Genomic DNA, 11,426 nt, shown 5'->3' with positions numbered 1-11,426 from the left:
TTAGTGTTTTATGGATAGAGCACTGCACATTATGGTCGCAGTTAAAAAAAGACAACAACCAAATATGTCCGGATATGTTCTTTAATTTAATTTTAATCAAATATCTGAAAATTAGAAATCCATTGCAGATGTCAACGTGTCCGAGAGTTTGGTGGCAATTTTATCTGCACAAAAAAATAAATAAAAAGTTTAGTAGTACAGTCTGAACAATAAAAACAATCAACTATTCTTGATGTTGTTCAGGCGGTGTGCTGTGTTGTTGTTATGCTACAATAATTACCAAAAACATATTTTTACCACAACAATTATAACACGATAAAAACAATAGTTATAAACAGATAAAAATGGTGCATTGGTCGTGGTCTGTTTAAATGTTTTGCTGGATTCTGCCAGCCAGGATTATTTTGTAGACTGGAACCTGAAAACATTATAAATCACTGGCATAATTCACCTGAACAATTTGTTGGTTATAAATTCTGTAAGGATTTCTGACAAGGGATAAGCAGGAAGTAGAACAGTTAGATGACCACTCACATTCACGGTGAAATAAAAAGACTGAACACAGACAGAACAACCCTCAGACTGTAGCAGACTAACTAAGCTGCATTAACTCACCCGAATCACTTTCATTTTAGGCTGAAAGTCATAAACTTCCTATGTTTTTCTTATTAGACAAGGTTAGAATAAATGTCACTTATTAAGACAAAATAATTACACAGAGTTATACAAACCAGCTCTTTTCTGTAGCTTTTTCCTTTTCTTGCCGGCAGCCAGGAGAGCCTGGCCCTGCTGTAGAGGATCCACATGTAAAATATCCTTCAGGTTCGGCGTTTTGGGAGCAGCCTCCTTCACAGGCACATCAGTCCTCTTCTGTGCTTTTATTTCCACCGTCATTGGTCCAAACTATTTTAATTGACACAGAAAGAATGAGTGACTGAACAATAATTGTTTTTGGACCAAAATTGTGATTTCAAACAACACAATCTCACAAGATTATCAAAGCTGTGTTCTTTTGTAGCACTACTGACTGATCCTGGACCTGTTGTGTCAACTTTTGTAGGCATTGGGGGTGGGGGGGTGGGGGGGTTAACCATTACTGTGCCCAATTCTTCAGCTGGCAAATCTGCACATTTTTCCTTACATAGCTCTGTTACTACAATGCAGGGAGAACGCTGTGTTTTTTATTAAATACATTTGAAAGCTATTTTTACCTTCACTTTTCCTCCTTGCATTATTACCTTGAACAAGAAGAATGTCTTTTATGTAGTGCCTCTCTAGAAAAAAATGACTTCACAAGCACATAAAAAAAGAAAGTCTAAAATGATAATTGGAGAAAAAATGATTAGGTTTTAATGTTTTTATGGTATGATTTATGACTAGATTGTGACTAGAGTGTTGCACCTTGATTTGAAGAGAACATAATCAGACTGCACTACATAAATATCGCAATTCAATCTTTTGCTCACATGGTTCAGCCCTAAGTGAGACAACCTGCATCTGACACATCTTTACATGCCTCGTGCCCAGATCGCAGTGTGCGCTTTACGGCCGTCCCAGACAAACCCCTCGTCGTCAACAGAATCGTGACAAAAAAACGGTGAACACGAGAGTAATCTGCAGGTCTGTGGCCGACCAGTGAGACCAGCCCAACAACAGTTTAATGAGCCCTCTCACGACCAATGTCAGCCTCTGCAATAAACCAATGAAAAACACCCAGGAAGTGATGCTAACAACTAGTGACAGGGGGATAATACGAGAGTAGAATTAGCAGCATTAGCATTAGCAACAGTGGAAGCTACACGCAGGAACATGTGGACCACTCCTTTTTGGAGTTCAGGTTAGGGTTAGGGTCTAATAAAAGAAGTGTTAATGGTGGCACTTTTCTCTTTTCAGCCCTGCCGTTTTGGTTAGCTGTCGGCTTTTAGTGACATATGCTTTTTAGGGGGCGTGCTCGTGACGTGCAGTTTGGCTCACTGAAGTCTTGTGCCATACGGTGTGCCACCGTTTTGGATCTGTGGGCAGTTCTGTGTGATGGCTGAAAAAAGCAGCGGTCCGGGCTTTAAACCTGGAAGAATGAAGTCAACCCTGACCTCTCCATCCTGATCGTCTGCCATAGATTCAACTTCATCTTGAAACGCTTCATCTGAACCTCCTTCCATTCCCGGCTCAGCATTTATCTCATCTGGACCACCTTGTGTCATTCCAGAAGGTTCCATGCAGAACCCCATTGGGACATCTGGGCAGGAGGACTCTGAAACGGTGAAATGCAACCATCCGTCAGACTAGACTGTTCAGATCTGTACAAAACAAAGCTCTATCACAAATGTTTTAAATAGGGGTGTTCTGATCATGTTTTTTGCTCCTGAGCCGATTCAGATTTATTTTAAGAATCTGCCGATACCGGATCCCAATCCAGTACTTTAGAAATGCATTAAGAAAAAAGGAGAACACACTAGAGCTGTCCTTTAAGTTATTTAAATTCATTAACGCAATTCTTTCTTTCTGCATTTATGTCAGTTCTTCGGTTTATTTGCCATAAAACATCACTTGTTTAGGAAGTAAATTAATAAGAAACATGTTAATATTAAGAATATATGTAAAAATTAAATTGTCCCCACGAATTTCCTGAAAAGCATGTGATCAACCTGATTTCTGATCACGTGATCGGATCGGTGCATCCCTAGTTTTAAACTTGTATTCCAGCTTTGCTTTGTGACATAAAACCTGCAAAGTCAATAACAAATATGACACCTACACATACTGCTTAATCCTTCAAAAGGCAAACTATCATATTTTGTAAATGTCTGCAGCTATTCGAGTGCTGGTTTCCAGGTTTACGAGGTGCATTTGAATGCACCAGATGTTTGTGACACACCTTTAGTGAACTAGGTGTATTTTCTGTCTCTCTTAGTGAGAAAACCATACATGACAGCCCGGGAAACACAGTTTAGTTCTATGTCAACAAGCTGCAGGGGAACAGTTCTGCTTCCTCAAAACCCCTCATCTAATTCTGTCAAAAACTATTTTCCATGTCGATACACACTTTAAATTCACCTTAATCTTCAAAACTTTCATTTTGTTCATTTTCATTCATTTTTCTGAATACTGCATTTTACAATTTTGATCTTTTTATTCACAAAAATGCTGTTATATGATGGATTGATACAATGTTAACAATTCAAAAGCAAAGACAACAAAAGTTTCATGAGAATTAAATAACAATGCATCAAACGAGGAGCTCAGAAATCTGCCTGCAAGTCAAAGAAATATGCGGGTGTTTCCAGTAAAACTAAAGCCTGATTTATGCTTCTCCGTCTGCGTCAGTGCGGAGACACGCAACGTCCTTGCGTAGGGCTCCGGCAGGCACGCAAGTACGTACGGAGTCGAGCTCTCTTTTTTAAACATCCGTCTAACGAGACGGCTTACGCAAGCTTGTGATTGGTCAGGACGCCGCTGTTTACAGCCCCGCCACTGCGCCCTCAAAAACATAAAGAGAGCCGAGGATAACTAGAGGCAGACACGGAGCAGCTTGAAGAATACCTCGCGAAAAAACTCTAAAAACATGAACGTTTAATTCCCAGAGGAGTGAAAAGATGCGCAGCAAGCGTTTTATTTGTGGATGGAAATGACAGGAAACGTGGGTTTAGAGGTGGCGAGCGCATAAAGTGGAGGAGGATGAGAGACAAATATGCCCGTGTTAAAAAGTCTCTTATATATACAAAAAACACAATATAAACACACTATCTTGGACCGATACATGACAGGATACCACAGAACAGCACTACGCCCTCTGTTGTCCTGCCGGGCAATTGCTTTGCAACACTCTCCAGGAGACGGAGAAGTGAAAGAGCAAAACGCTTCCATCAATCCGTGCGTGTCTGTCCCTTGCGGAGCTGACGGAGAAGCATAAACCAGGCTTTAGTCAGATAAAGGTTTCAAATGAGACGACAGAAACAATCCGTTTATAAAATAAAAGCTCGTCATATGAATTCAAGTCACTCAATATTCCACATTTATTACATAAAACAGAGTAAACTACTGTTTTATGTAAATGATAATGTCCTGCCGGACCTACTGAAGATCTAGACGTTTCTCCTTTCTATCGTCTCATTTAGCCACCTGAAGAGCAACAGCTTAACTTTCACTAGTTTTCTGGCTTAACTCCATTCTGCCCACGAAGCTACAAAGTCTCTACTCATAAACTCTCACTTCCTTGTTCTGCTGAGGTGTTTTCATGAGGCTAAAGCTAGCTCACTTCCTCTCTTTGTTCAGGAATGATAAACGTTGTCACCACACACACACACACACACACACACACACACACACACACACACACACACACACACACACACACACACACACACACACACACACACACACACACACACACACACACACACACACACACACACACACACACACACACACACACACACAGTTCTGTAATGAGAGACAACAGTGGCAGAGTGTCCACCCCCTAACTGAAGGGTTGCAAGTTTGAGCCCTGGCTGATTCAGTCGTTGTGTCCTTTGGCAAGACATTTAACCAGCCTTGCCTCTTGGTGGCCGGAGGGACCGGTGGTACCAGATCTCTGCAGCATCACCTCTGTCAGTGCTCCCAGCTGTGGCTACATCTCATCACCAGCAGCATGTGAATGTGTGTGCATGGGTGAATGACTGGTTGTGTTGTAAAGTGCCTTGGGCGGTTGTGGAACCCTACAAGGCGCTATTTCAAGTGCTAGACCATTTACCATTTCACCATTTAAATGTTGAAAATGGAGAAATTTCCAAAAGTTGGATTACTGCACCTCTTTACCTGCTAGAGCTTCCTGATTTCCTTTTTCCAGCTCATCCCAGTCAAATGCTTTTCCCATCTCAGAAACAATCTCAGCGCTGACGTGCGTGGGGAGTGTGTGCGTTTCTGGAGGGTGTGTGAAGTAGCTGATTCTTCCTCTACAAAAAAAACACAAGAAGGCTACATAAACACAAACAACTAGAAACAATGACTTATTTGTGAAACAGCACATTTCCACTAACCCGGTCCAGTCCATCAGTACACTCTTAGCTGCCTTGTCAGTGTCAGGCAGTCCTCCCTTCCTCAGTTTGCCCTGCCGTCGAGCAAGCAGCAGCAGAAACTCCCTGGCTGTCTGGAAGTCTGGAACGCCATAGTGCTCCATGATCTGAAGACGCACAAGAGTTCACATCTACACATCACTAGAACTGCAGCTATCGAATATTTTATCGAATCCTCTGGTGTCGATTAATCGATTATTCTATTTGACGACGTTTCAAGTGAAATGAGACGGTGTGCTGCTAAAAATATGAAAACAAAACAACAAAAGTATAAAAGGTTCAATAATATGTATTAAATTGGTGTTGTCTAGTTCCCTCTTTCTCACCTGATATTCATAGTTAATAATTTTATGGAAACGTTTGACCTACATTTCATTAATGTTTTAGGTTTGCATTCATATCACTCATCCTAGTCAAAATAACATAAATAAATATATCCACATATTTAATTACTTCATTTACATGTTCTGTATTATTTTACTGGAAATGCTACTAACTTCTACTGTAACATAATCCAGTCTAAATTACATTCAAACATAGAAGTGTTTGTGAATTACATACTACAACGGCTTGCCATAGACTGCTATGGTTCTGCTCCATTGTGCAGATAAAATGTGTCACAGGCAGTAGGCGGTCTGAAATAGGTGGGTTTTGAGTCTAGATTTACAGGTGGGGAGCAGAGCAGCTGGAAGCTCAGCTCCCCGTAGTGCTGAGACGGAAAGATGGAACAGAGAGTTTGATCTGAGGGAACGGATGTGAGAGACCATGTGAGAGAGGTCAGGCAGGTATGGGGGTGGGAGGTTATTGATGGCTGGAGGACAGGGCTGATACGGTGACTCATTGGGGTTTTGGAAACGATGTGTGCAGCTGAGTTTTGGACCAATTGGAGCTTATGGAGGGACTTCTGTGGTAGATCAACCAGGAGGGAATGACAAGACTGTGAACAAGTATGGAAGCAGAGTGGGGGGTGAGAGAGGAGCAAAGGCCATTAACATTACGCAGGTAAAAGTAGGCAGCCCGAGTGATGTTGTTGATGTGTGATTGAAATGAAAGAGTGCTATCAAGGATGACACCCAGACTCTTAACCTGATGGGAAGGAGACACAGAGGAGGCATCAACCGTAAGTGAAAAACCTGGAGCTTTGGACAAGATGGATTTGGTGCCAACTACAAGGATTTCTATTTCGTTGTTCAATTTAGTTTAAGCAAGTTTGTGGTGAACCGTATTTAATTTCAACTATACAAAAAGAGAGGAAGGAGGGCAAAGATAGAGAATGAGGTTTTAGAGACAAGTAGATCTAGGTGTCATCAGGAAAACAGTGAAAACAAATGTTGAATTTTAGTAAGACGTGACCAAATGGAAGGAGGTAGATAATGAAGAGAAGGGGCCCTAGGACAGAACCTTGTGGTGCACCTTTGACAACTGGGGAGGGGTCAAATCTGAAGGACCTGAATTGTATGAAATAAATGGGATGGTGGGGGTTTTTCTGTGCTTGTATAGTTTAGTAATTCACAAACCGATTGTGAGGGTGCTGCGCGCTAGCATTAGCCAATCTGCCCATTAGTTTGATCCCAAACTTTGGAGCATTTTTGATTTTTCCATTAGTCTGTATCTTTGCTGGTTTCGCTATTTCCCTCCACAGCACCTAGATTACCACATTGTGTGCCAGTAAAATGTGATCAGATTGTACCTGAGCCTTGTTGCACCGTTGGAGGATGGCTTCGACGGGTGGAAGAGGATCCACAAGCTGCTCGATTTTCACACAGTTACGGAGAATCATGGCTGCGTCAGACGTTGATGTCGCCATGACAATGCCAGGACAATCCAGGAGCTTAATGTGTTTGTCCAAGTGAACTTCTTGAAGACACCTGAAATACCACTGTTGTTAATTTTAGTTTAGTCCATTTGCTTTTTTACCATGAACAAAGCAAGGCAGCAAGAACAGAAGCATGCTGCAGACTTACTTTGTGACACCAGGCGTGGCTCCGACGCTGCACGCCCGAGCTCGTTTCAGACTGTTGATCAAGCTACTTTTCCCTACATTAGGAAAACCTGTAAAACACAAGAGGACAACAACCTCAGTTCAGATAAAATAGTGGTATAAAAAAACCGAGTTAGCTCGTCTACAAATGAAGCTGAGCTTTAGCTTTTTGGTCTTTTGAGGAGCTTAAACACACGCTGGGAGCTCTTTTAGCCAGAAGCGTTCACCAGTCATGGTCTGGTTTTAAAATGACTACATTTCATCATAAACAGACTAGAGGTGCGAATCTTCACTTGTCTCCTGATTCGATTATTGGTTCAACGATTCAATTCAATTCGATATCCCGATGCATCACGATTATTTCATATTGATTTGTTTTCATTGATAAATAGAAGATGTCAGATAATTGCTTTTTATTTTTTTTATCAAAAACCGTAATTGACACAACCTGCCATCGCTCCGTTCACAACAGGTTAGGACAAAACATTTAAACATTTAAGAAGATTTAACAAAGTAAAACATCTGTTTCCTCGTTCAACACCACGCCTCAGGCTGAGAAAAACACGCTTTGCAAAAACTCACAAAATCTAAAAAAAAAAAAAAATCTGAAAACCTACAGGACACATAATGTAATAATAAAATACATAATGGGTTCATATATGAGTGTTTAATGTCTCTGAGCAGCTCTAGAGTCAAATATTTAAGCCACAGTTGAAGGGTGTCAGAAATAACACCAAATGAAATGTTTGACTTTGTTATTTTATTTGAACCCCGTGGTTCATTTCTGAAATGTTGGAGAATGAATCAAGTTCTGTTTGATGCAGAAAATAATAAAACATAAAACAAATTCTACACTTCCAATAATATTTAAGATGTGTGTTTTATTCTTTCTGATAATAACACCAGCAGGAGGCTGTGGGCTGGATTAGGATTAAATTACCCAGCTGATGGATCTCTTTCACTAACCAGCTAACTACAAACCTTTCCACCAACCTGTCCTGTGTAAGCCTCACCCTTTAACCCTCATGTCCATGCCGTCTCTGGAGGAGCAGATAGGAGACAAGACCTCCTGTAACCTAAAATGAACCAAAGTTTCCTCCCAGTTTCTCTTTAAGCTGAATTTAACATCAGTTTATCATCATGAAACAAAAGAATAAAGTGGAACAAGAACTTCTATCTTCTATTTCTCTCTCCTTTTAATTTCTCCGTGTCCCTAAATAAAAGAGACAGACGATTACGCTGCAGCCGCCGTCATTGACCCCGCCCCCTCGCCAAGACTGGATCTCCCTACATTACAACAAGCAGTCTGACTGAGCGCTTCGAGGAGAAATAATAATTAAATTATGAAAATAATAACGTGTGTTTGGAGCATCGGTTTGGAGGAGCGTCCTCCGATCCTCTCTCTTGTGTGAGCAGACAGTCTCTCTCTCTCTCTCAGTCGCTGATCGAGCGAGCGGAGCGCGCCGAGTGACAACCCGCTCAAATTAACATAATTCACGGCCCAAATCCAACAGAACCGGTCAGGCTGATTCGGTTCTGGTTCAGTCTCAGGTTACAACTCTAGGCTCAGCCCTGCAGTACCACATTAAGGTGGAACCAGCTGGTAAATGTGGAGGACACTCACTCTGACAGATCTGGATGCAGCGCTGGTGCCGCCATTAAAAAACAAAACTACATTCCACTATTTGATTATTTTCCTCAGCTCTAAAACAGACTCATGATTAAATTACACAGAATAATCAGCCCTAATGCAAAAAGTATCAATCAACCAGGCACACGCCAAACCAGCCCCCTCTAATATAAACACATGTTGTATTCATTTTACTTTCTTCTGGAGAATTTGTTTATCTACATAAAGATGAAAATATTTTCTGTATTTGTTCTTTGTAACCAGTGCAGCTGCAGTTCTCCTTTTAAACAGTAGGAGTCAGAGATCACACACACACAAACCTGCTGGTAGAGGTTTAATCTAACAGGTGACTGGATCAGCACTGACATCATTGACCAAATCAGGGTTGTGTTACAGATCCACACGCCAGGGACATTCATAACTCAATAAGAATTAGTTAAACTTCAGCTTCTGTTGCTTAATGACCAGATTTCTTTTAACCACGATTATTTAAATCATTTACAGGGCTAAAACTCGTAGGGAGGTGTGTCCAAGCCTCTATCTTTGTTTAGGAAGCCTTACCTACGACGCCTACAGTGATGGCCGTCTTTATGTCCATGTTGCGGCAATAATTGCCCAGTAACTTCATCAGGCAGTCAGCTCCAACGCACGCGCTGCTGCTCAGAAGCTCCGAGGGGGCTTGTGTCACCGGAACATTACTGCGCTTCTGCTCATTCAAAGGAAAACAGCAGGTGTCATGACTATGTGAAGTACATCCGGAAACTTCTAAAATACGACCACATTGAGAACCTAAATGTAAATGTGTCACTCTCACCAAGTTTTTATTTTGTTGCTGAGTAGATGCTTTGAAGGCCACGGTGGGAAACTCATTACGAAGAAACTTGATCCACTTTTCCACTATCTCCTTAGAGACCAAATCTAAAATAAAAGAAAGCAGTTTGGTACTTCATAAAGAGAACAGGACCCGTGTGTCCACTCATTCTCACCGATCTTATTAAGGACTAAAACTATCTTCTTGTTGGTTCCACTCTGGATGATGGCTTGTTCCACCTGAGGACATCTGCAGCCCAGAGGATCGCGTGCATCCAGAATCTCCAAAATCACATCTGAGCTCTCCACCACCTTAAATAAAAACATCAAGAATACTCACATGCTGCATTTTACCAAATGTTGTTTTTGGTACTGAAGGAGGCTGGACGGTGTCTAGGACAACACATCTGCTTCCCACCTTTTTAAATTCTCTGTAATAAGCCTTTCTCGAATTCTCATTTTCAAAGTTAACACGTTTCTCCAACGTCTGCAGTTCTGTTTCCTGGAAAAACAATGAAAAACTAAAATAGTTACTACATATAGAATTAAAACCAGTGCAGCATGCAGTGAGTCTAACTGAACTGCCTTTACCCTGCGCTCAAACTCTCTCTGGCGCTGCAGGATATCATTCTGAAAACTTTCCAGATTCCTCCTCTTCATCATCTCCCGCTCTCTGGACAGTTTCTGTTTTTCCTGGAGATCCTGAAGCTGAAGAGAAACAGTGTTAACGTCATTAACATATTACAACAATCATAGCTTTAGACCCAGCAATCACCCTTTGTTTCCTGACATCCTCTGGTTTTCTGGAGTTCTTAACAAGCTGAACAGCTGACTGCTTTGTTCTATTTGTCCTCCCCGAGGCATCGGCCTTCTGTCCATCTTTAGTCTGCAGAGAGCAAATCAGGATTTATTACAATAAGCAGCTCAAGGCCTGAGAACCCGACCTTCAGTGATTCCTTTATTAAAAACAAACATAAATCTGTAGCATTTTAAGAATTTGAATGAAGATAAAGTCTAAACTAAAGCAAGAGAAGTGTAATACACAGTCTTTTTATTAGACAACTCTGCTAAACGTTACACCATGTTTATGTTACACATACAGGACTGAGGCGGTTTTGTGGTGACACTGGTTTGTTGCTTTGTTTATACATGTTCCTGTCACACAACACATTCTCAGTAAACTCAACCAGAAATCCTACATTTCCAACAGACGTAAAAACTCTGAAAGTAAAGAAGCAGAAAGCAAATATTTAAAAAAAAAACTACGGTGACCAATATGAGTTAACATAGACTTTTATGTCTCTTTTTTTTTTGTTGTTGACCATTTTGAGTTAGACCCAACCATTAAATGCACTTAAAGTTAGACATTAAACTCAGTCCACCAGAACCTGGTGATAATTTGAATTGGTCTGCTAAATTGTATATTTGATTTTACAAAAAACAAAACCCTAAATAAACATCTCCAACCTCTTCCTAAAAGATTTTTTTATTATTAGTTTCATGACTACAATGTAAACAACATATAGTTGTTTAAAGTGCTGTTTACATAAGTGGGAGAAAAAAATGTCCTTCAACAGTAAAAGTTGCAGAGAAATACGGTTTGACACACCCAGCACACTGACTGTAAGAATTTAAACGATGCTAGTAAAATAGTAAAGAGCAGATAACATAACAGCAAACAGTCAGGGTAACGTTAGCCGGCTAGCACTTACCTTAAATTTCCCAAGGAAACCGAGACGTTTGGCTCGTTTTTGTTCTGTAAAACGCAAAAAGACGACCAAAGCCCGCAGTTAAACATCTACTGATACATACTGGGTCAACACATTTAGCAAAAACAATAACAACGTACTAGCTTTGGACATGTTTTCACTCTCACCGTCCTCTTCGAGCTCACGTGTTTGGAAGGGGAAATGACGTACCCAGAAGACCACAT

At 40.9% G+C, this 11,426-nt stretch overlaps 1 protein-coding gene across 1 annotated transcript; it reads right to left on the bottom strand.

The window, feature by feature from the left end:
- Positions 1 to 67: 67 nt before the first annotated feature.
- On the bottom strand, positions 68 to 11,426 carry gnl3l (G protein nucleolar 3 like). Its single transcript, XM_015959995.3, has 15 exons — positions 11,343 to 11,426; positions 11,206 to 11,249; positions 10,269 to 10,379; positions 10,085 to 10,201; positions 9,912 to 9,995; positions 9,670 to 9,805; positions 9,498 to 9,601; positions 9,245 to 9,389; positions 7,037 to 7,124; positions 6,763 to 6,940; positions 5,037 to 5,179; positions 4,816 to 4,952; positions 2,091 to 2,251; positions 732 to 903; positions 68 to 164 (listed from the first exon to the last, which is right to left on the bottom strand). Exons 1-15 carry the CDS (start codon positions 11,353 to 11,355, stop codon positions 112 to 114), a joined length of 1,686 nt encoding a protein of 561 aa, XP_015815481.1. The 5' UTR covers positions 11,356 to 11,426; the 3' UTR covers positions 68 to 111.

Source organism: Nothobranchius furzeri, chromosome 3 (genome assembly GCF_043380555.1).
Source record: "Nothobranchius furzeri strain GRZ-AD chromosome 3, NfurGRZ-RIMD1, whole genome shotgun sequence".
NCBI lineage: Eukaryota > Metazoa > Chordata > Actinopteri > Cyprinodontiformes > Nothobranchiidae > Nothobranchius > Nothobranchius furzeri.
The sequence above is the reverse complement of the archived record's forward strand: the minus strand, read 5'-3'. Positions and strand labels throughout refer to the sequence as shown.

Coding starts and splice junctions, on each gene's coding strand:
- gnl3l (XM_015959995.3), bottom strand. Junction 9,996..10,084: donor AGAGAGAGTTTGAGCGCAGG/GTAAAGGCAGTT, acceptor TTGTTTTTCCAG/GAAACAGAACTGCAGACGTT. Junction 9,806..9,911: donor ATTACAGAGAATTTAAAAAG/GTGGGAAGCAGA, acceptor TTTTTATTTAAG/GTGGTGGAGAGCTCAGATGT.